The 25,556-nt window shown below is 44.5% G+C and overlaps 1 protein-coding gene across 2 annotated transcripts in view; it reads left to right on the top strand.

The window, feature by feature from the left end:
- The window catches only part of ERMP1 (endoplasmic reticulum metallopeptidase 1), a 128,039-nt gene extending 118,207 nt beyond the window's left edge, over positions 1-9,832 (top strand). The window contains exon 15 of one of the 2 annotated variants that reach the window (XM_029613903.1): positions 9,321-9,832. In XM_029613903.1, coding sequence (XP_029469763.1) covers positions 9,321-9,347 — 27 coding nt within the window. In that variant the 3' untranslated portion in view covers positions 9,348-9,832. Of the gene's footprint in view, positions 1-8,715; positions 8,921-9,320 lie in introns of those variants that run through there. The other variant, XM_029613896.1, reaches the window with a different exon arrangement.
- The last annotated feature ends 15,724 nt before the right edge of the window (positions 9,833-25,556 follow it).

Below are 25,556 nucleotides of genomic sequence, written 5' to 3'. Positions count from 1 at the left end.
GCACCGGCGCTACCTACGCTTCAAGGTCTTGGGTCGTCACTATCAGTTCCGGGCACTACCCTTCGGGTTAGCCACAGCACCCTGGACATTCACCAAGGTAATAATAGTGGTGGCGGCAACACTGAGGAAGGAAGGCATCCTCGTTCACCCTTACCTAGAAGATTGGCTGATCAGGGCAAAGTCACCAGAGGAAAGCCACCAAGCGACCAGCAGAGTGATAACACTGCTGGAAAGCCTAGGATGGGTGGTCGACACAAACAAAAACTCCCTACAGCCCTCAGTCACTGGAATACCTAGGAGTCCGATTCGACACAAAGGAAGACAAGGTCAGCTTGACCCCCACAAGGAGATCAAAACTGCGGAACCGACTGCAGACCTTGCTGAGCGTTCCTCGTCCCACAGCATGGGACTACCTGCAAGTCCTCGGGCTGATGGCATCCACACTGGAAGTGGTGCCATGGGCGCGAGCCCACATGAGGCCCCTACAACGCTCACTTCTATCGCGGTGGAGCCCACGGTCCCAGAACTACACCATACGTCTACCACTCCCGGGCAGAATCCGGACCCAGCTACGGTGGTGGCTGCAGACCAGCCACATGAGCCGGGGATCAAGACTATCCTCCCCAACCTGGACCCTGCTCACCACAGATGCCAGTCTACACGGATGGGGAGCACACTGCGAAGAGTTAACCGCCCAAGGACAGTGGAACGCAGAAGAGGCGGGATGGAACATCAACCGCCTAGAAGTTCGCCCACAGACTCCGAGACAAAGCGGTCAGGGTGATGTCAGACAACGCCACGACTGTGGCCTACATCAACCAAAAGGCGGAACCAGAAGCCAACAGGTGTCCCTGGAAATAGACCACCTGATGGCGTGGGCAGAAGCAAATTTCCAGGAGATCTCCGCCGTCCACATTGCCAGGAAAGACAACATCATGGCAGACTTCCTCAACAGGGAAAGTCTAAACCCAGGAGAATGTAAACTGTTGCCCACAGCCTTCCAGATGATAGTGAATCGGTGGGGGACCCCAGACATGGACCTTCTAGCAAGCAGATCCAACACTCAAGTACCCAGATACTTCAGCCACAGGCGGGATCCGCAGTCCCAGGGGATCGATGCCCTGGTACAGACCTGGCCACCGGGGACCCTGCTATACACCTTCCCGCCGTGGCCCTTGCTGGGAGCAATCATTCACAAGATACAGCAACACAGGGGTCTAGTTCTTCTGGTGGCTCCAGATTGGCCAAGAAGACCCTGGTATGCAGACATGAGAAGACTACTGGCAGGGAATCCACTACCCCTGCCCCCACACAAAGACCTACTACAACAAGGTCCGATCCTTCACGAGGACCCAGCTCAATTCTCTCTTACGGCCTGTCCATTGAGAGGGCCTGCCTGAGAGAGAGCGGATACTCGGGGGCGGTAATAGATACTCTCCAAGCACGCAAGTTCTCCACATCTATTTTTTTTTTTTAATTTATAATTTTTATTAATTTCCAACAAAAACAAAGATATACAGAACTAATTAGTTCAGATAAAGTACATCTAGTATAGGGTTATAAAAAAACAAATCATAAGACCATTACAATCAGGTAAAGTGATTATATAAACCCTTATCTAGATGTATATAAACAGGGGGGACAAGGTGTTGTATAAGCAGAAAGTACAGGAAATTATACTTAAAAGTTAACTAAGCTTATCTTATGTCAAACCCCCCCCCCCCCCCCCTGTAGGTTCAGTAGAGTGGGAATCTAGAAATAGACGTAGTTGACCTGGTTCTCTAAATACATATCTAGCATTCTTATACACAACCACACATATACATAGGAAACGCAGAGAATACTTAGTTCCCTTCGCCCGTGTTTCCTCCCTCATCTCCAGAAATTTTTTTCTCTTAATTTGAGTACTCTTGGTAAAGTCAGGGAAGATTTTTTTCGGATATCCATAGAATTTTAAAGATTGGTTTTGGAAAAATGTTCTCAAGATTGAGTCTTTCTGAAGGAGTAGAAAGTTGTACAAACAACGTCGCTCTATCTTCAACAACAAGTTCTTGAGATTGTTCCAAATTTGCAGTTAAATCAAATGTGGCTTCTTGATTTCCCCTTTGTTCCTCTGTATTTATATCGCCAGTAGCCTGAGGAAAATAGTATATCCTTTCAATCTTTGGCAGATCTTTTTCAGGAAATTTTAGTGTATTTAGAAGGTAACTTCTAAACAGTTCACGATGTGAAAGTAAACGCATTTTAGGGAAATTAATAATCCTTATATTTCTTCTCAGCTGATTCTCTAAAATCTCCATTTTCACCATTTGGTAATTCTCAGATTTTATTAAATTGGCTTGGATTTTTTCCACCTTGGTTAACTTCTTTTCTATTCCTCCAATTTCAGTCTCTATCTTCTCAACTCTTCCTTCCAAAACCTGGTTTTTTGAAATACTCTCCTTTACCATACAAGTTAGGGAGACTATCGCCTTTTCCATTGAAGATATTGCTTTCAAAATTTCTTCCAACGTCGATTTAGAAGTCATAGATTTAGAGACATCACAGATCACTCGTATATTCCCTTCACCCTGCTCATCCTCCAGGGGGTTAGCTCCCACTACGGCTCGATGCAGCACTTCATCCGGTTGGCCCCTGGAGCCCGGTCTATCAGGGCTCTCCGAGGGTAACGAAATCTCTACGTTCCCTCTTTGGGGTTCCACCTCCGGCGAAGTTCCAGATTTAATTCCATGCAGAGCAGATGATGAGTCAGGATCTTTCCTCTCACTCGGTGGGGCCGGGGTGGTTGGCGCGCCGGGGCTTAAAGAGATCTCCGTGGCCTGGGAGCTCAGCATCTGCTCATCGCTGAGGCCTCCAGTGGCCCCTCTCTTCGGCGTCAGGATCGCCAGTCCGGAAAACGCTTCCCCTATCCGAGGCTGCCTTACTAGTAATACCGGAGTCGAGGTAATATTTTTAACTTTGACTTTACGTTTGGTATGCGGCATGATGCCGCCAAGAAAACAAATGTTCAGGAAATATTTGAGCCAAAGAAAATGCTCACCTCAGGAGCGCTGCGATTCCATTCACACCTCGGCGGCCATCTCCCCCCCCCCCCCCCCCCCATCTCTAACGTACATAAGGATCTGGAGAGTTTTTGAGGTCTGGTGCGAAGACCACAACGTCAAGCCATGCTCCTCCAATGTCCCTGTGATCCTGGAATTCTTACAGAATGGACTACAGAAGGGTCTGTCCCTCAACTCCATCAAGGTACAAGTGGCAGCATTGTCGTGCTACGGCTCCGGGAGCGAGGGCAACAGCATAGCCTCTCACCCAGATGTATCACGCTTCCTGAAAGGAGTCAAACACATCCGCCCACCACTAAAGTGGCCAGTACCTCTATGGAACCTCAACCTCGTCTTGGAGTTCCTAGCGGGATCCGCCTTCAGACCCCTCCAAGGCCTGTCTCTCCGCCTGTTAACCTTAAAGACGGTGTTCTTGCTGGCCGTGTGTTCGGCCCGCTGCATCTCGGAACTACAAGCACTGTCCTGCCGTGAGCCGTTCTTTAGACTCACCCCAGGGTTCATCCAACTACGCACGGTGCCCTCCTTCCTTCCCAAAGTGGTCTCCCACTCCCACCTTAACCAAACCATCTCACTACCAACGATGGATGGCTTGAAGAATTCGGAAGAAGCCCGTAGTCTACGCCACCTCAACATCGGCAGACTCCTGTCCAGATACCTGGACATGGCGGAACCAGTATGAAAGACGGACCACCTTTTCGTCCTTCACAGTGGAAAGAGGCAAGGAGAAGCGGCCTCGTGGGCAACCATTGCCCGCTGGATCAAAGAAGTCATCAAGGCGGCCTACGTAGAAACTGGAAAACCTCCACCTCTACAGGTCAAGGCCCATTCCACCAGAGCCCAGGCGGTATCCTGGGCAGAAACTAGAATGTTACCTGCCGAGATCTGCAGGGCGGCAACGTGGTCCTCTATCCATACCTTCTCCAGATTCTACCGTCTGGATGTGCAGGCTCAGGAGGACACGGCATTTGCAAGGGCAATTCTAAGTGGACCACGGGCAGCCTCCCACCTGATTCGGGAGTAGCTTTTATACATCCCATTGGTCCTGAGTCCATCTGCTACATGCTAGGAAATGGAGAAATTACTTACCTGATAATTTTGTTTTCCTTAGGATAGACAGATGGACTCAGCATCCCACCCTTGGCTGCCGTTATACATGGTTTTTTGTCAATGAATCAAGAGTAAGCCATGTTTTCATCTACCTAGGGCATCCACCCTGACAGGTGTCGACGCTTTCCGGTTGAGTACACTGGCGGTCTCCAGCTATAGTCAATCAACCAGTTCAAGTTAATCAAGTTAATCATGTTTTAAACGTTCTAACAAGTTATGAAGTTATTTAAGTTAATCATATTAAGTTAATCAATCAGTCAGTCACACATTTATCCACAATGCTTTTCGAGAAGAATACTGAAGAGCTGCACTTCCTGCAGGGGTATATGTACTAGGAGCTGACGTCAGATTGAAATCTGATCAGTCTCCAACTGCTACCAGGAGTACACTATACCTATTGGTCCTGAGTCCATCTGTCTACACTAAGGAAAACGAAATTATCAGGTAAGTAATTTCTCCAATGGAGTTCTATGTGATGGGGGCAAAAGACTGATATGCATGGACCAGGAAATAGACTTCGGGGTGATAGTGGCTGATATGAAAGCGGCAAAGCAATGTGACAAGGTGTTGGCTAAGGCCAGAAGGATATTGGGCTGTATAGAGAGAGGCATAACCAGCAGGAAAAAGGAGGGGATGATGCCTCTGTACAGGTCTTTGGAGAGTCCTCACCTGGACTATTTGTTCAGGTCTGGAGACCTTATCTCAAAAGAGAGAGAGACAGGATGGAAGTGGTCAAAGAGAGGCAACCAAAATGGTCTGGGCGTCTGCACTGGATGACTTAATGAGACTGAAAGTCCTAAATATGTATACCCTGGAGAAGAGAAGGGTCAGGGGGAAATGGTACAGATCTTAAATATCTGAAAGGTATTAATGATGCACAAGAATCACACACTTTCTAGTGGAATGAAAGCTCTAGAACTAGGGGTGAAAATCTGAAGTTCCAAGGAGATAGACTCAGGAACAAGGTTGTGAAATATTTTTTCATGGAAAGTGGTGGATGCATGGAATACTCTCCCAGAAGTGGTAGCAGACAGGAACAATAATGGAATTCATAGGGGCTTGGGATAAACTGAGGATCCCAAATGGCTAAAGGATAAAACTTGAAGATAAGGGATAACTTGCATGGGGGTAATCTGCATGGAGTGGCAATTACGATCCATTAAAAAAAAAAAAAAATCTTGCTGGGCAGACTGTATGGAACACTTGGGTCTTTTTTTCTGCTATCATTTACAGTGTTAGGTAGTGGAGTTCCTGTACCCAAGCTAAAGGTGATAGAATTTTGTAGAGATTTTGGGGCAACTTTCCATGGGACCTGGTTTCCAGTGGGTAGCTCTAAAAGACTCGTGTATGAGAGATGGTCTGTTTTTGTAAGAAAGCTATAGAGAATAAGCATAAGGGACAATTGCATACATTTTGTCTAAGCTCTAGGTTAACTAGCTGGTTTTGGTTGCCCAGAAAACCAGATCTGTTTGGGGAAGAGGAAAGAAGACTACAGTTGGGAAGGGTAATATTAATGTGGCACACGATATTTAAATGAATTATGAAAGGCTTTTTTCCCCACCCTTTTGTTTTGGGTTTTTTTTTTATTTTGACTTGTTGATTTGCATACAATGATGACATAAGCTGTCATAGAGCTCTGTGGGTCACTGTTGCTTGCTCATAATGTGGATTGCATGCCTTCATCCTACATGAAAACCAGAATGCACGACTGGGCCATGTATGTTTCATATTTATTTATATACCATCATTCTGAATGTACAATCATGGTGGTTAACAATAAAACAATAGTAAAAACATAAAATCAGCCATGTTCAAAAACAATATAAAATCATTATCACGAATAAAATACATATCTCATCAATTATTTCTATGACTCAGCACTACTTAGCGCAATCAGCATATGCTATGCTGAATAGCCATGTTTTTATTCAGATAGTCCACACTCATCCTGTGTAACAAGAGGGTCTGTAGCATGGACAAATTGAAACAAAAAACTTTAAAGAGCAAAAAACTGGGTAGAGCTGGTACCTTGTTTAGACTAGAGACTGCTTTGACATACAAGCTTTCAGGGCTCTGGCAGTGAAGAAGGGACTATGTTAATCCCAACAAAATTGTACCTTCAAATGTTCAGCATTCATCAGCCTAATAAAGGTATCATGTTTATCCAGCTGTTCCCCTCTCTGCAAGCTCGGATATATTATTCATTGTGATGGAGAGATCAATTGGGACATTGCCGAAAATGACTCATTTGGCCTGATCATTTTCCCTCAATACAAGGAATTATACTTTCAACTGGTGCCAAAAAAAACACGTTCAGAAATAGCAAATAATGTAAATTATAAATAAATAAGCCTCCTGATTCCATCAAGCCCACAGCAATTTATAGTCATCAGGTGAAAACATACGAGCAAAACAGTCTATACATACAAACATACCCACTTTTACCTTTTTTAACTCCCACCTGTTCCCCTTATTTAAAACTTCATATCTGTACCCTCTGCACCCCTACTCCCTCCAGTATAACTAAATACTAGTGCACTTCTACTAAACTCATCCATCATTCAAATCTTTGTATGTAAAAGCTGCTGAAACAGCCAGGTCTTCACTGCCTTCCAAAAAAGCAAGTTGTTCAAAAGTCTAATATTACTTGGGAGACTATTCCATAACTGTGGTGCTAAGTGGGGAAAAAAAACACCCTACTGTCCACTGTAACCTGCCTGTTTTGATGGCAGAACCAATATATTTCACTGCAAAGAATGCAGGCTGCTTGCTGGAATATTAGGTACTTGAGCAGCATGTGTGAGGCATCTGGATGAATGGTGTTTTCGTCATCCTTGTAGTAGTAAATCTCTAATGCAAAACGTGTGTGCAATGAACAGGCACCAACAGTGAAGGCAGCTGATCAGGATCCACTCGGTAATAGCCACAGGTAGTGTTCTCATAGACTTAGAGGCGTGGGAAAGAGAGAAAGAGATCTTGCCACATAATTTAATGAAGTATTTCAGCTGGTTGGGGGAGTATATATTTTTTTTCTGTTTTATTTGCAATGTTGCAGCACTTTTTTAAAGAATAAAATACAATTTACTGATGTTTTCCAGACGTTGCCTTAATCTTTTTAAAATGAAATTTAAAATCCAATTTAAAGAAACTGGCCCCTGGGTGTAAAGACTGTTGGCCCTGCCTGAGGTGCACAACCCTCTTACTGCTGGTGGAAAGCCAAGTTAAGGCAAACGCTTCGTTTTCACCTGAGCAGCTTCTCATTCCCCTTCTCCCTCTGTTGTGTCGCCTCTCTTCTCCTCTCTCCTGTGTGTTAATGCCCGCACCAATCACCCTGTTGCTGCAGTTTTTTCTTCCCTTGCTCACCGCTGTCCGTTCCCCCCCTCCCTTCTCATTCAGATGCCTCGAGCATGCTGCTCGAGTTACCTATATTCCAGCAGGAATAACTCAGGCAGGATAATTTATTGGTTCTGCAGGCAGCTGGACTTATAGTGGACAAGGTGGGTGCAGCTGCATTTGCTGTCTCAGCCTCTTGATCCCAGAGTGTTTGAGAACCTGGAAGAATTGACAGATCAGGCAGCAATGGTTTGGGGAGGGGGGAAATAGGCAGTGGCTGAGTGATCTGGGCATCTGAACAGTGACTCTTCAGGGGCTGCAGAGGTGGCTGGTATGGGGAGAAGTGAGAACGGATGGAGTGGGAGTGTAGGAGTCACTACTAGGGGAAATAGAAATGCCATGATTGTGTGGCAGTAGCCACAGTCGTGGTAATCTGGAGACCTGAAGGAACTTCACCTTGTGTGGGCTCTAATGCCCCCTGCTGGATACTCGGAAACAAAGATTTTTAACACTGGGCTTGCATATGTCCGCAGTATGACATGTAGAAAGTGAAATGGCACAATAATGCTTTCTCTGGCACACTGGGAATGTGCAGCAAACACTGAATTACCATGAAACAATATAAAAATGTTTATTTTGTAGTGCTGAAAGTCCATGTGTAACTGTTAATGTATTGAAAAACATTTTGCTAATGTTCCTCTGGTATTCTACAGTTTGAGTAGGAACATTAAATAATACTTCTGCTGTCATTGTACCAGCAGATCCAGCGAGACTGATTGTCAAGTAGTAGCTAGAGGAATACATCTGTGGGAAAAGTCTTTCTGGTTGGGACTCCTGGGCTTTTATAGTTCAGAGAGTGTCCCCAGTTCCAGTGACCATAGAAGGAGGCAATAGAGATTGAAGCATACCACATGCCACCATTCATGGTTGATTGGACCTCTTTAATTCCAGTTTTTTATTCAAACACACACTCTCAAACTTACCTGTCTTGAGCTCTGGTGTCATGGCACTAGGCCTCTTTCACTAATGTGCCCCTAAGCTGGCTGCTAGGTGTCTCTGTTGAGGGAGGATGTTGGAGGGGACGCAGTGCTTGTGAGAACTCTCTCTGCTGCATTTCACCATGAGCTGCCACTTCTCAGTGTCTTGGATTTTGTAGACAGAGAGGAACAGGAATGAGTGGTTTTTAACCTGAGTACACAATCCTCTGTTTCAGATCGACGAAGGGGACTTTGCCACGATGGTCACCGTTGCTGTAGCTTCCCATTATTTTTTTGGCGAAGACCAGAATTCGCCCCAGCTGGAGGCCCTTAAGCCAAGATTTCCTGATTGGAGTTTTCCTTCCAGTTGGGTCTCCACCTATGACCTCTTTGTCTTTTAATGTCTTGGTGACATTTATAAAGAGCAACAAACCCGTGTGATCCGAGTACGTCACAGAAAATTCATTGTGCTGCCTGTGAATGATAGTAAAATGCTGGCGTTTTTAGATGTGCCCTTACCTGTGAAAAATAACTTGAAGGGGGCCTAAATAATTGCACTGTTTTGGGATGGGTGAGGGGGGGGGGAGAAAGGGTTCTGGTATTTATTCCTCTCGCAGCTGTTTCTTCCTGTGGTGGTTCATTCAGACTCGGGGGTATATTCCCCATTGTCTTGGATGAGTAGCTGTTTACATCTCCTATGTATGCTTCCAAAAACTAGTGTGCGCGCGTGTGGTCTTCTGCAGCTGAACTGGAACACCTCTTTATCCCGTATGTCTCGTGTCTAACTTGCCACTTATTAAAACAAAATCTCTCTCATATCTTTTTTTTTTTCCCTTCCCAGAGCTACATGAAGAGAAATGTCTTGTAAAAAACCTAACTTTGTGATGAAGAGAAAAATATGGAGATACAAATTAATCACTGTTTGCTAATATAGTGCCTTTCTGGATTGCCATCGAAGTGATGATCTTTGGCTAGTGGCCACATGCTGGCTGCTTTCAGAAGCTGGTGCACATGCACCTTTAGGCTGGCTCTGTGTGTATCACTGGTGGTGGTGGTGGTAGGGGGGGTTTGCAGCACTGCCGGCTCTGGCCATCCTGAGGCGTAGCCTGACTCTGGCAATGGAATCTGGACCTCCAGCACGGCAGTGCATATAGTACTGCCACTAAAGCCACTTTAGCAGCCTCTGCTTTCTCTCTCCCCCCTCTTTTCTCCACTTGGCCTATCTATGCAATACTTCTAACAAGAAAGGGATGGAGAATTATATGCAGTATCATGTTAAAAAAAAAAAAAAAAAAAGATGTATACTTTGCATTTTCTAGCTTTATTAAGAGAATCCCCTTTGAAACTTTTTTTTTCTTTCATACCATCCACTTCTCAAAGTTTTTATTTTATATTTAAAACATTTATCTGCAGTCATCTTGATCATTACAGATCGCTCAAGGCAGTGTACAAAAGGTGGGGGAAAATAAACATTTGAGGCAGTGTGCAATATAATAAACACAAAATGCCAATAGAACATAAACCAGATTAATAATAAACAAGTGAATTTTCAGAGCGAAAGACGGGGTTGTGTACATAAAGCATATACAGGCACAAGCATATATAGTTTATAAACCTTGTCAGTACATGTGTACTTGAAGTATTGCCCATAAATTTTAATGAGGAGAAAAAGGGTGGGAATGGTCATTTTTATTTTTTTTTTCTATTCAGATTTTCACATAGCAAAGTGGTGCATTCTGGAGCAGGGCTCAGAAGTCCGTGTGCAAGTTATTTTGTAAGGGGCATACTATGCACCTGCATTTCTGAGCTTTTCTGAACAGTTTTATACCTGCTAATTGACTGGTACAGTTGAAATTGGATGTGTCTCTTGTCTGCAGTTTTTTTTGAGTGGGAGGGCTGGGTGAAGTGCTAAAGGGTCTAGGTCAGTGATGGTGAACTCCAGTCCTCGAGTGCCACAAACAGGCCAGGTTTTCAGGATATCTACAATGAATGGGCATGAAAAAGACTTGCATGCAACTATGCATATATTGTGGCACTCGAGGACTGGAGTTTGACATCACTTATCTAGGTGAACTGGTGCTTCCAAATATGCACGCAATTGTTTTTTTCAGAATGATGCATGAGCATACTTTAAAGAATACCTGCCTCAGTATTATGCGTGAATTATTTGATGTATAAAAAAGTATGTATTTTTTTTTTAAACTGGGTAGAAAAAAATGTGTTCCTGCATTACAAATATGTGTATACTTTCAGGGCATAAATATGCAGTATTTTATAAACTCTGCAGCACCTGCCACACAATTTATAAAATACTAGCATAAATCTCTATGTCCACATGAGTATGTAAGAATTGCCATACTGGTCAGATCAAAGGTCCATCAAACTCCCAGCATCAGACAGTGACCAATCCAGGTCACAAGTACCTGGTAGGATCCCAAAAAAATAGATTTAGTGTTGCTTGCTCATAACTGGAATAAGCAGTGGTTTCCCTAAGTCTACATAACTTTTCCTCCAGGAACTCATCCAAACCCTTTTTAAACCCAGCCATGCTAACTAACAGCTTTCATCACATCCTCTGGTAAGAAATTCCACAGTTTGTGAGCTGAGGGGAAAAACACGTTCTCAGATTTGTTTTAAAAATGCTACTCGTTAACTTCATGTAGTGAAACTTAGTCCTAGTACTATTGAAAAGAGTAAATAACTGTTCCTTATACCTGTTCCACATCACTCATGATTTTATGGACCTCTGTCATATCTCCTCTCAATGGTCTCTTCTCCATGCTGAAGAACCCTAACCTGTTATAAATGTATTAAGTTAGTCCAGTAAAAAGGTATTGCCTACAAGTTGCTTGTTGACCCTTAGGCCACCTTGGATATGTGGACTTAACACAGCAACTACAAATCTTTGCTTACCATTGACCTTTAGTATGTTAGATTTTACACTGCTTTCTTGTGAATTGTTCCTGCACTAGGGAAATCTGCCAGCTTTGAGGACAGTGATGGGGGCTGGAGGCATTTAACTAATTAAACCCTAGTAAAAGCTCTGATCTCCCTGCTGAGTGTTCAGAGGCCTGATCCATTCCATTGTCCTGGTGGAGAACAAGAATGTGAGCAAGGTGAAAGGGTACAGTTCATTAACTTGAAAAGCACAGTGCCACTGTTTCTATTGTTTTAAAGCCTTGATTTATAGATGGTTTGATTAGATGCTTATAGATTGCTTACGTTTTGGTCAGAGGATGTGTGACTTTTTAAATGTATGTTGAGCTTCAGATGTTGCACTATATTCTGCTGTTTATACACACTGATCCTGTGCTGCTGATCTGCAATTAACTGTAAAACACTGAAGGACTGAATTTTAACTTGGCAGTCTTTGGTAATGAAGGTCCCTGAACCTGAATAGATTCTGCTTTAAGGGCTTACCTATTAGCCCTGGTTGAAAAACATTTTTTTTTTTTTTTTTAAATCCAGCTGCAAAAACACCTATGTATTTTGGTCCCCCCTCCTCTTTGAATTCTATCTTGAAGTTAAACGTGTGCTGCCCAGTGGAAGGGCCCCCAAGTTCAATTCTTGGGCTGGCTAGGGCTAGGACTGCTGGAAAGGCAGAATTCACAACTTCTAGGTTATAAAAATAAGGGGAAACCCTTGGCTTTGTTGCAAATGAAGGCTCCTGGTGTGGTCCTGTTCCCATTGCTCTGAAAATCCAACGCGGCAGGAGGAGATTGCTGGTTAAGGGCTAAGGATCAAATGGGAATTTGGAACCGAATTGCTGTGGACCACGATCCAAATTGAAGACGTGAGCCTTTACCTCTGTAGAGGTTCGTTTGCACTTCAGAGGCTGTCTGACCCTGGCAATGCATAAATTTCAACCTGTTTTATCTTCTGTGGATCGTTGCACTTTCCTTCATGGAGTGCTTGCTCCATGTTCCTTGCTTGCACCAAAAGAGCCCCTACAAGAATGAAATGAAGGAAAAGCCTGGAAGCAATTTGTTTTCAGAAAACATGCACTCTGAGCAGCATACCAAAAATCTTCCTTCTGACAGCTGCTGGGAGAAGGACTTTCCTCAGCTGGGAGGGTTTCTCACAGGTGTAAATAAGTGATGGACTTTGATCATCTTAGAATAATGACGCTATGTACATTTTTCTCTGTGCCATATTACAGTTTTTTGGTTTTTTTATTCTGTGCATGAAACCACAGTGGGAAGGGGGTAGAGGGTGAGGTGGTGGTTCAACACAAGTTGATAATGGAATCGAGAAATAATTGTAGTTATTGTAGGGGGTGTGGAAGGGTTTTACTGTACAACAAACATTGCAACAAATACATGTACAATTTTATAGTTCAAATGCTATTTTTGACAGCGCTGAGAATGTTTGCAGACTTTTATTCTTTGTGTTCAGAGGTCTGAACATTCCTTATGTAAATTTGTTTGGACTTGGAGACTTCTTCAGTAGAAGATCTTTTGGGATGCACATGTATCATGTACCGTTTAAATATAGCTGCACTTCTTGGTTGCATAGCTCCTTGAATCCTACACTACTTGCAAAGAATGTAACCCAGAGATTAACCTGTTCAGGCATCTGTCTAGAAAATTCTTTCAGCATTATACTTATGTCCTCACCAATTTTATAGATATACAGATCTTAGTCTTAAAGCACATAATAGTAATGGGGTTTCTACTGCTTGATACACCTACAATATAGCAATAAAAGGGGCAATAGGATTATAGTGGCACAATTTTGAGATTGATTGAAGTGTGCCAGATGTAGCACAGTGACACTATGTTGTGTGTGCCCCTCTAACTTGCATGGATAGGCTTGAAAAATGACTTCTGCATGATACTAAAAAAAATATATAACATTTCACAGGTGGAAGAATTACAGAGCTGTGGGTATTTGGGTTTTTTTTTTTTTAATCACAATATGAACTGATTGTTTCCCATGTTTAAATAAGTAAAACCACTTTGCCAGGTTAGGGGATGTATATGTCTAGTCCAACAACAGAAAATATGCAAATAGGAATCCAGCTATTATACTGTATTATTGAGATGATTTGTGTAAGCCAAAATTAAAATGGAATAGGAAAATAAATATTTCAGGTGAAATACACTTTTCTACTGGAGTCAATATAAAATGAAAAGCAAAAAAGCTGTCCTTTATTGTACATTGTCCAGGGGGTGTATAATGTGGCTTCTATAAGTTTGAGCAGCAGCACTGTTTCAGCCCTGTTATGGGGTCTTTAAGGTAAGTTTCCTGAAACTGCTTTTGTCTTGTCTGCTTTAGCTATTGCAGAGGCTCCAGAAGAAGGGGTACTGGTGTTATAAGTAGCATCTCAGGCTGTCACAACACAGTCACTGCTGTCAGCCACTAATTTTTCTACACCAAATAACAGAGGTATGGAAAGAAATAGTTATGTGATGTGAGAATATTAAATGTTTTCTTCAGTTTGTGGTTTTAGGTCTGGGCATAGAGTCATCGAATTGGTGGCTGATTTTATTCTTTTTCTTACAACACAGCAGCAGGAAAACAGTGTTTGAAAAGATTTCTGGACACTAAAATTCACAAGGCTCAATGATTGATTATGGCCTGTACTTGAGTGAAATCTAAAATCTCCCTGCTTACGGTTATGATGATCCAAATTTCACCTGCACAATTGCTGTAATTTTTTTTTTAATGCTCTGGTTTTTCTATGTTCTCATTTTTTGCATTCTATGTTTGACTCACCATTTTGGTTTATTTTTATCCTTTAAAGTATGTAGAGGAGAAGGTTAGCAAGCTTGGGGGAGGAGGGGGGGGCCTGAATGACCCTGAAGGGTAGTATGCTGGCTCTCCAATTAGGAAAGAAATAATAGCTAGACTGTAGAATCGTGGTGCTGTGGAGGCACTGCACGCTTGGGAGGGGAGGGTGCTACAAAAGCATAGTGCGGTCATTAAGTATGCCATGGCATCTCTTTTGGTGAACTGGAGTGAGAAGCAGAGAGCTGGAAGGGAAGGGAGAAGTGTCTGAATTGCTTTTTGTGCTAGCAATTTCTTTGCTTCCTGTTGTAAGAGGGGAACGTACCAGAATTGGCGGCAGAAGTAGCAGGGGCAAAAAAGGAGGAGCTTTGAATTTATGTATTTACTTCTTTTTACTTATACCGATGTTCAGGACATAATAGTCCTATCACACCGATTTACATCGAGCACAGGGTAAACAGCGAGTCATAGGACAGTTACATAAAACAGGGAAATAAATACAGGATAACTTAGTAACAGAAAATTCCAAGAAGCAAAGAAATTAAAAGACATAGAAACTAATAAATAGACATAACTTAATTGTATTGTAAGTGGTAACCCTGCTGAATTATCCTTAAAACCCATTGTTGGAAGTAATTTTGGTACATGCTGAAAAATGATTGGTAACTGTGCCCCGCTAGAATGATACTGGCCCCACCAGGTGTCGATGGCTGCGGCGTGACTATCTTCAACCAAAATAAGGGGCATGGAAAGGCTCCCCTATGAGGAAAGGCTAAGGAGGTTAGGGCTGGTTCAGTTTGGAGAAGAGATGACTGAAGAGGGATATGAAAGAGGTCTACAAAATCATGAAAGGACTTGAACAGGTTAATGTAAATCAATTATTTACTCTCTCAGATAATAGAAGGTCTAAGGGGGCACTCTATGAAGTTAGGAAGTAGCACACTTAAAACAAATCAAATTCATTGCCAGAGGATCTGTTTACAGCAATTATTGTAACTGGGTTTAAAAAAGGTTTGGATAAGGTCCTAGAGGAAAAATCCATAAACTGCTATAATTAATAAGCAATACTAGCTTGAGCTTTATTTAATGTTGTATACTTGCCAGCTACTTGTGACTTGGATTGGCCACTGTTGGAAACAGGATACTGGGCTTAATGGACCCTTGTTCTGACCCAGTATGGCAACTTCTTATGTTCTTATACATTACTCAGAAGATGCAACCATACTATTGCACTCTCAGGTGATATACTATCAATGGAGCTTTTCTTTTCTCTCTGAACTTCCACATTAAATCTGAGAATTGCGTTGACAATGACTTAGGAAAGCATGGTGGTGTGTGAACTCACAGTAGTTGTCCATGCATTCTTAGCTGGGTGGGACCACATCAAAGAGGAGTTCAGATAAAATGAAGCCTCCAAAAGAAACTGATCTTGCGGGTAAAAATACTTCCAAACTGGGTGCCCTTTTTTTTTTTCAGCACATGCACATCCACCTCTCCTAGGCCCACGAAGCTATATTTAAATGAGCTGCCACATTAAAAAGGACATGCTCGGCTAAACATATGCATCCCTAGAGCTCAAAAGCATCAGGTGCCCCAGACATGGCTATGCATGGGCCAAGAAAATGGGTGCTCAAGACGAGAATCTGTTTTATCCCGCCGCTGATAACTCATACAATATACATGCATGCCTGCAGGCTGTACATTATGTGGCCAGAAATTTTTTTTTTTTTTAAATAATCAAGCCCTTAAATTTTTCCCCTCATTTTAAGCACTACAAGCAGTGGGAACTTAGTACCGCAATGATACTGATTCTTAGAAACCACAGAGACCATTCTTTTTTTGTTTTTTTTAATGTGGTTTTGATTTGCCTTATGACCTAACATCAGCTCCAGGGCTGGGGTTTCATTTGCCACATTTAAAAAGGGTGCATTGGTCAACTGGTGATTTTTTTGCATCAGAGGGGTAATAGTTAATAGCCTCATCTACATGACATATATATATTTCTCACAGGACAAGCAGGATGGTAGTCCTCACATATGGGTGACATCACAGGATGGAGCCCAATCACGGAACACTTTTGTCAAAGTTTCTAGAATTTTGACTGGCATCAACTGGGCATGCCCAGCATGGCACTAAACCTGCAGCCAGCAGCTGTCCCCCTTCAGTCTTCTCTTTTCCGCGCAGCAGTAGCCACGCGGGTTAAGGAGCACCACAGAGATTCCTGTCAGGAATTTTCCTCATGGACTTACTAAAAACTTTCATACCCCACAGGGGTCCCTCCTTTGAATTTTTGACTCCGCGGTACTCCGGTAAGTTTTTATCCGTTTTCGTTCAATTCCCGTCGAGTTTGGCCCTCGTGGCCTATTGGCCGTTGACCGTGCCGCGGGCTCAATTTTTTTCAGAGGCCATGGCATGGGGGTTCTGTCAGTGCCCGGCCTGTACTTGCACCATGTCCATAACAGACCCTCAAAGTCTGTGTAATGTGTCTTGGGTGCGAACATGATGTCTTGATCTGCACCAAATGTGCCTTAATGATACCTAAAGGTTGCAAGGCCAGAATGGAGAAGATGGAACTTCTCTTCCGTTCTCAAACCCTGACACTGTCTATTGCATCGACGTCAGCCGAACCGGCACCATCTACTTCACTTTGACTACCTCTACCCCCCTCAGGACCGAGGGGATTGTCGAGAGACTACCTCTACCCCCTCTCAGGACCGAGGGGATTGTAGAGAGAAACATCGGCATTGACACTGGAAGCCTCGGACCATTGATGAAGGAAAGTCATCAACCTCATCATCGTCCGAGCCGCCATCGAAGAAACCCTGTCCAGAAAAGGCACCGACCCTTTCTGTGACCGGGTCACTGATGAAAGCCTCACCCGGACCGCTATCTGGAGCTGCGACTCCGCCTTTAATGGTGGTCCCTTCGGCTATGCCTCTGCCTCCGCCTCCTTCTTCCCTTCCAGAGCTGGGGCTGCTTGCTCCAGGTCTCCATGAAGAACTAGAGCCGGATGGTTCAGGAGGCCATCGATAAGGCGACTGCACAGACTCCAAGGCTCCCATGGCGCTGAAATCTGTGCCGGTTGCGAAACCGACCATCAATCCCATTCCGGCAGCATTGGCAATGCTGCTCTCGAAGATTGGAAGCGCTTATAGCCGCTTTTCCACCGATGGATCCTGGATCACGATGGCTCGGGTGCCTTCCCTGCTTACTCTGGTCATCGGAGGAAGAGAGAAACACCATTCCGCATTCCGCCATTGGGTGTCCTGCTGATGCCTCAACCATCGATGCCGATGCGCCCATCCGTGCCACTGCTCCATCCATCGATGCCTTCATTGGTGCCTCCAATACTTCCCTTGATGCCTTTGGAGCCTAGTCCAGGACCTTCAGGAATACCATCATCCCGTCTTCAGGTTCCTAGAGGGGCAGGTGCTGATCCCTATGATACCTGGACCGACGATTCTTCTGAAGACACCGATAACTTACCATTGCTACCTTCTCCTACTGAAAGCAGGAAGTGTTCTCCTCCAGAGGACCTATCCTTCATAAATTTTGTGAAGGAAATGTCTGAATTGGTTCCCTTCCAATTGCAGACTGAGCAAGATGACCGACATCAAATGATGGAGCTGTTACAGTTCCTGGATGCTCCCAAGGAAATAACCTCCATCCCTATGCACCAGGTTCTTTTGGATCTCCTCAAAAAGAACTGGGAACACCCTGGTTCTGTTGCTCCAGTCACTAGAAAAGCTGATACCACTTATTTGGTCTAGTCAGCCCCAGGATTCCAGAAACCTCAGCTGGATCCACCAGTCTGTGGTTGTAGAATCTACCCAAAAAAGGACAAAAAGATCAAAACCCCCCTCTTCCTTTCCCCTGGTAAGGAACAGAAATTCCTGGATGACATTGGCTGTCATGTCTTTCAGGGATCGATGCTTATCTCTCGGATTACCTCCTAGCAGCTGTATATGACCCAGTACAACAGGGTCTTATTCAAGCAGATACAGGACTTTGCAGTATCCCTGCCTCAGCAATTCCAGGAACAGCTTCTAACCCTGGTCTATAAAGGTTTTAAAGCAGGGAAGCATGCAATAAGATCCTCTTATGACATCTTTGACACCGCTTCCAGTGTATCTGCAACTGCTATTTCAGCAAGAAGATGGGCCTGGCTTAAGTCTTCGGACTTGTGCCCTGAAGTACAAGACAGATTATGTGATTTGCCCTGCATAGGAGACAATCTGTTTGGTGAGCAGATTCAGCGGATGGTGACGGAACTAGACTCTTTGCCAGCTCTCTCTGATGCCCTGAATATTCCTCCAAATAGCCATTCAGGAAGGATACTAAAAAGTCATTCTTCCGTCCAAAGAAATGCTATCTACCACAGTCTAGAACTTGTGCCACGAGACCTTTCCAAAAGGCCCAGTCTCATCAACCTCGTAAACAAAAGCCACAAGCAGCTCCTCAGCTAGGCCCTGCTTCCACTTTTTGACTCCTTCATCAAGAGCAGCAGCCAGTTTCCACTGCCTCAGATACCAGTGGGAGGGCGATTGGGTGCCACCTGTTGTTGAAATGGCACAATCACCTCAGACCAGTGGGTCCTTGCCATAATCTCTCAAGGTTATTGCCTGAACTTTCTTTCCATTCCATTCCACCGGACTCCCAACCTCTACCGATGGGGAGAACATCCGCCCACTGATTACTCCTGGAGCAGGATGTCTCCCTCCTCCTCCTCCTCCCCCCTCCTCCTCCAGTCTAGAGCAATAGAATAAGTGCCATACTCCCAACAATGTCTAGGATTCTATTCATGCTATTTTCTAATCCCCAAAAAATCAGGCGGCGTTCATCCAATTCTGGATCTACGTGCTCTCAACAAGTACCTCCACCGAGAAAAGTTCAAGCTGGTATCCTTGAGTTCCCTACATCTTACTTTACACACTCTGATTTTGGTAGGATTTCTCATCAACTATGCAAAATCCTGCTTAGTCCCATCTCAAACTTTATCATTCATAGGGGCAGACTTGGACATCTTGCAGGCAAAGGCATTTCTGCCTCGACAGTGAGCTCTTACACTCATCTCTCTCGCACATCAACTATAGTCTCAGCACCGCATGATTGCACGCCACTTCCTCATCCTACTGGGACACATGGCATCCTCAGTACAGGTTACCCCAATGGCCCGCTTAGAGTCCACTCCCTGACTCTCATGGCTAAGTTCACAATGGACTCAGTCCGTCCAACCTCTGTCGCCCCGGTCCACATCACTGGCTCACTCCGTTAGGCTCTAGCCTGGTGGAAAAATCAGATCAATCTCCGCCAAGGCCTGTCCTTCCAGCTCCAGCCCCTCAAGTAATTCTCAACACAGATGCTTCCAACCTCGGCTGGGGAGCCCATGTGGCCGATTTGCAAACACAAGGAACTTGGTCTCCAGAGGAAGCCAAACACCAAATCAATTTGCTGGAGCTGCCAGCAATCAGATATGCTCTCAGGGTCTTTCAGGATCACCTTTTCAATCCGGTCATCCTGATTCAGACTGACAACCTGGTGGCCATGTGGTACATCAACAAACAGTGAGGGACGGGCTCCTCTCTACTGTGTCAGGAAGCTGCGCAGATATGGGCGGAGGCCCTCTCCCACTTGGTGTACTTCAGGGCCTATTTGCTGGGAGTGGACAATGTGTTGGCGGACAACCTAAGTTGTGCTTTCCATCTGCAAAAGTGGTCCCTCAGCCCCACATAGACCTCTTTCCGTCACCTCAAAACCGCAAGGTAGAGAACTTTTGCTCGCTCACTCGCAACCACCACGCTCAGCCAAGAGATGTGTTCTCCCTCTCATGGGCAACCGGTCTCCTCTATGCATTCCCTCCACTTCCACTTCTCTCCCAGACTCTCCTGAAGTTACGTCAGGACAAGGGATGCATGATCCTGTGTGGTATCCAATACTTCAGGATCTCTCCATTCGCAGGCACATTCCCTTGGGAAAGGACCCGCTTCTGATCACTCAGAATGGCAGGTGCCTATGCCATCCCAATCTTTGTCCCTGCTGGCCTGGATGTTGAAAGGTTAATTCTTCAGCCACTTAACCTTTCCTGTGTCCTGATTGCTTCACGGAAACCTTCCACGTGAAAGTCTTACCTATACAAATGGAACAGGTTTGCGTCATGATGTTCTTCTCAATCCCTTGATCCCTTACCTGTTCCACCATGAAGTTTCTAGACTATCTCTGGCACTTGTCAGAATCAGGTCTAAAAACTTCCTCCCAACAGAATGCATGTCAGTGCGGTGGCCGCCTTCCATAAAGGTGTCGGGGACGTTCCTATTTCGCTACAACCCCTCGTGACATGTTTTCTGAAAGGCTTACTTCACCTCAAGCCTCCACTGCGTCCTCCGGTCCCTTCTTGGGACCTGAACCTGGTTTTAGGTCGGCTCATGAAACCACCATTTGAGCCTCTCCAATCCTGTGATCTTTGCTTTCTCACATGGAAAATTATTTTTCTTCTGGCAATAACATCTGCTCGCAATTAGTGAGTTACAGGCCCTAGTTACCTATCTGCTTTACATTAAACTTTCTGCAGGACTGGGCAGTAGGGGTGTGCATTGTATTGAACATAAATGTAAAAAACGCTACTTTTTTTTTTTTTTTTTAACTAAAAAAGTGATGGACATAAACGATCGGATTTCCACTTATTCAACATAGCTATGTTGAATAAGTTGGAAATCGCAATTGTTGATCCAAATAAAATTTAAATCCCTCACCTTCCCTTAATCCCCCCCCAAGACTTACCACAACTCCCTGGTGATCCCAGCGAGGAGTGAGGACGCCATTTCTGAAATTCTTTGCGAGGAGCACGTGACGTCGGCGCCACGGTCAGAGTGACGCGGCGTCACGTGATTCCCCGCGGGTTCGCGCCGGAACGCTCGTTCGGCCCAAAAGGAACTTTTGGCCAGCTTGGGGGGGTCAGGAGGCCCCCCCAGGCTGGCCAAAAGTTCCTTTTGGGCCGAACAAGGGTTGCCGGAGGGAACTCGCGGGGAATCACGTGACGCCGCGTCACTCTGACGTGGCGCCGACGTCACGTGATTCCCCGCGGGGTCGCTTCCGGGATCCTCGTTCGGTCCAAAAGGAACTTTTGGCCAGCTTGGGGGTGTCAGGAGGCCCCCCCAGGCTGGCCAAAGTTCCTTTTGGGCCGAACGAGGATCCCGGAAGCGACCCCGCGGGGAATCACGTGACGCTGCGTCACTCCGAAGTGACGCCAACGTCATGTGCTCCTTGCAAAGTTGGTCAGAAATGGCGTCCTGACCCCGCTGGACCACCAGGGAGTTGTGGTAAGTCTTGGGGGAGGGGGGGGGGGATTAAGGAGGGTGAGGGGTTTAAATTTTTATTTGCACATATGGACATATACTCAACTCATTGAATTCTGTTTATGTCCATATTGACCGCAAATGGGACCCCCTTTGGACATATGGACATATGAACTTAAACTTTTGCTCTGCACATCCCTACTGGGCAGTACTCTGCACTCACCCTAAGTTACTACCTAAGGTAGTATCGGAGTTTCACATTAAGCAATCCCTTATACTACATACCTTCTTTCCCAGGTCCCACTCCAATCCAGAACAGGCTCTACAATACCCTTGACTGCAAACGGGCTCTAGCATTCTATCTAGACTGTACAGCTGCCCACAGGCAAAGCACTCAATTGTTTGTCTCTTTCCATTCCATGAAATTGGGGCAGCCTGTGGGTAAACCGACTCTCTCCTCCTGGTTAGTGGACTGCATATCCTTTTGCTATCAGCAAGCAGGCATTCCACTTCAAGACCGTGTTAAAGCACACTCCGTGAGGGCCATGGTGACTTCAGTAGCACACCTACGCTCTGTGCCGCTTCCTGCCATTTGCAGGGCTGCTACCTGTAGTTCTCCTCTTACCTTTTCAGCCCATTATTGCTTAGACAAGGCCGGAAGACAAGATTCCATCTTCGGCCAATCTGTCTTGCCCAACCTTTTTACAACTTGATGTACCAACACCCTTCTGTCTGCCCGTTAGGGTTCAGGATGCCGTCTATCAAATTCCACCCCAGTCCTTGTGCCTATTGCACATCTTGGGTCCATTTCTTGGACAGCTTCAGCTCGGTACTCACCCATATGTGAGGACTACCATCCTGCTTGTCCTGTGAGAAAGCAAATGTTGCTTACCTGTAACAGGTGTCCTCATGAAATCCGGCCGCTGCCCTGTGGTGTTGGGTTCGTTATGTTTTCTTATTTTATTTTTCAGCACTTCCTGTAACTTTAAACAAGACTGAAGGGGGACCCCTGCTGGCTGCAGGTTTAGTGCTATGCTGGGCATGCCCAGTAGGTGCCAGTCAAAGTTCTGGAAACTTTGATAAAAGTGTTCTGTGATTGGGCTCCATCCTGTGATGTCAGCCATATGTGAGGACTAACATCCTGCTGTCCTGTGAGAACACCTGTTACAGGTAAGCAACATTTGCTATATGTGATGAGCACGATTAGCTACCTGTTTGTTTGGATGCACATTTTGGACCTGCTAATCCCCCTCTTGCAGCTGATATTAGGCTAGCATGTCGAAAATGCACCTCCAACCACAGGTTAACCGGTGCGCTAGACTGAGTGCACTTTATTGCATTGGCTCCCATAACCAGCGACATAAGACACGGAAACCATTGAGCGAGGAAAGCATGTAATTGACTAAAACTGCTGACATATCAGCTGCCATAGGGTGAAGATGGTGACAAATTTGCTCTAGATTTTCATTTCTGATATTTGCTAGCATCCCACTTCTTGTAGATTCTCTCTGCAGCTTCTACTGCTGATTTTGTCTCCCAGATGTTTTTATAATCAAGAACATAAAGCTTGCCATACTGGGTCAGATGAAGGGTCCATCAAGCCCAGTATCCCATTTCCAACAATGGCCAAGCCAGGTCACAAGTACCTGGCAGGATCCCAAGGGGAAGATAGATTCCAAGCTGCTTATCCCAAGAATAATCAGTGGCTTTCTGCAACCCTACCTTAATAATGGTTATTGGAAGTTTTCCTCTAGGAACTTGTCCAAACCTTTTTTAAACATAGCTATACTAATCGTTTTCACCACATACTCTGGCAATGCATGCCAGAGCTTAATTATGCATGGAGTAAAAAATATTTTCTCTTGTTAGTTTTAAATGTATTACCCAGCAACTTCAGTGTGAGTCCCTTGGTTGTTGTGCTTTTTGAAAGAGTAAACAACTGATTAACATTTACTTGTTCTATTCCACTCATTATTTTATAGACCTCTATCATATCTCCCCTCAGCCATCTTTTCTCCAAACTGAAGAGTCTTAACTTCTTTAGCCTGTCATCATAGGGAATTGTTCCATCCACTTTATCATCTTGGTCACCCTTCTCTGTACCCTTTCTAGTTCTGCTAAATTGTTTTTGAGATGTGGTGACCAGAACTAAACCCAATACTTTGTCTCCATCTGCTGGTGGAGGTGCATGACTTACTGGTTCTGGATCCACCTGTCTGTACTAAAGAAAAGGAAATTATCAGGGAAGTAGTAATTTCTCCTTATACATCCCTCTCTTTCATATGGAAAGCCTTTGTTCTGTAATGTCTCTAGTAAGAGAGGGAAAGTTTCTAACTTTGCTCAATCTACCAGGGAGGAATAACCTGGTGGTTAGAGCAGTAGACTATGAACCAGGAGACCAGGGTTTGTAGACCTTGGGCAAGTCACTTTACCCTCCATTGCCTCAGGTACAAAATCTTAGCTTGTAAGCCCTCTGGGGATAGAGAAATACCTACAGTACCTGAATGTAAACTGATGTGATATCTTGATTGAAGGTCGGTATATAAAATACTCAAGATGAGGTCACATCATGGAGTGATACAGAGGCATTAAGATATTCTGTTTTATTCTCCATTCCTTTCCTAATAATCCCTAGCATTCTATTTGCTTTCTTGACTGCTGCTGCATACTGAGCAGATTTCAATGATGACACCTAGATCCTTTCCTGAGTGGCAAATCCTAATGTGGAGCCTTGCATTTTGTAGCTAATCTGGCTTACTCTTAAGTGCATCACTTTGTCCTTGTCTACATTAAATTTAATTTGTCATTTGTATGCCCAGTCTCCCACATTTGCAGTGTACTTGTTCAATTTCTCACAATCCTCTTGTGATTTGACAACATTGATGATTTTGTGTCATTGCACATTTGATAACCTCACTTGTTCTCATTTCCAGGTCATTTATAAATATGTTAAAAAGCATCACTCTCAGAACAGATCCCCGGAGCATGCCACTATTCACCCTTTTCATTTGGAAAAATTTACCATTTAGCCCTCTCTCTGTTTTCTATCTTTTAACCAGTTACCATTCCACAATAGGACACTGCCACCTATCCCATCACTTTCTAATTTCCTTAGAAGTTGCTGATGAGGACTTAGTGTTTCTGAATTTAAAGAAAGCATTTGACAATCTGGCTCACCTTTATCTACATGTTTATTTACACCCTCAAAAAAAATGTAAATTGGTGAGGAAAGACTTCCCTTGGCTAAATCCAGATTGGCTTTGTCCCATAAGCTATGCTTATCTATATGTTAAGCAAGTTTGTTCTTTTATGATATTTTTTATCATTTTGCTGGCACAGACAGACTCACTGGTCTGTAATTTCATGGCTCACACCTTGATCCTTTTTTGAAAAATTGGCATTACATTGGCAACCCTCCAGTCTTCAGGTACCATAGATGATGTTGATAGTTAACAAATTTCCAATAGCAGGTCCACTATCATTTATCAGTTCTTTCAGCATTATGGGATGTATAGCATTTTGTGAGAGGTGATTTGCTACCCTTTAGTTTGTCAATTTGCCCTAATATTTTGGACTTCTATTTTTAGTATCACTTCAGAACTGTGGCTCTCAACCAGTGGACCATGGCAAAGGGCCTGTTCAGCCATGATTGCAGATGGGGCAGCTCCACCCCTTCCCCTTCAACATGATCCTCATCCTTCCCAGCACTATTCTCACCATACACCTAGTACAAGTCTGAAGTGAAAAGCTGGCTTGAGCAGACCCCATCTTGCCAGCCAGCAGTTACTGCAAACATTTTTTTTAAACTTGCAGGCTGACTGTACTAATCTTGCAAGAATAGCCTGGCCAATCAGCCTCGAGTTTTAAAAACATTCACCGTGACTACTGGCTGAAATGCTGCACGTGTATTTTACTCTGCTGGCTGGCAGGATAGAATTCACCTCGAGCCAGCTTTTCATTTCCATGTTCAGGAGTACTCAGTCATTACAGTAACTATCATAGCACAGTTGGGGGGGCGGGCAGACATTCATGCCTGGGGGGTGGAGGGAAGCCAT

Source organism: Rhinatrema bivittatum, chromosome 1, assembly GCF_901001135.1.
Source record: "Rhinatrema bivittatum chromosome 1, aRhiBiv1.1, whole genome shotgun sequence".
In the NCBI taxonomy this organism is placed as follows: domain Eukaryota; kingdom Metazoa; phylum Chordata; class Amphibia; order Gymnophiona; family Rhinatrematidae; genus Rhinatrema; species Rhinatrema bivittatum.
The sequence above is the reverse complement of the archived record's forward strand: the minus strand, read 5'-3'. Positions and strand labels throughout refer to the sequence as shown.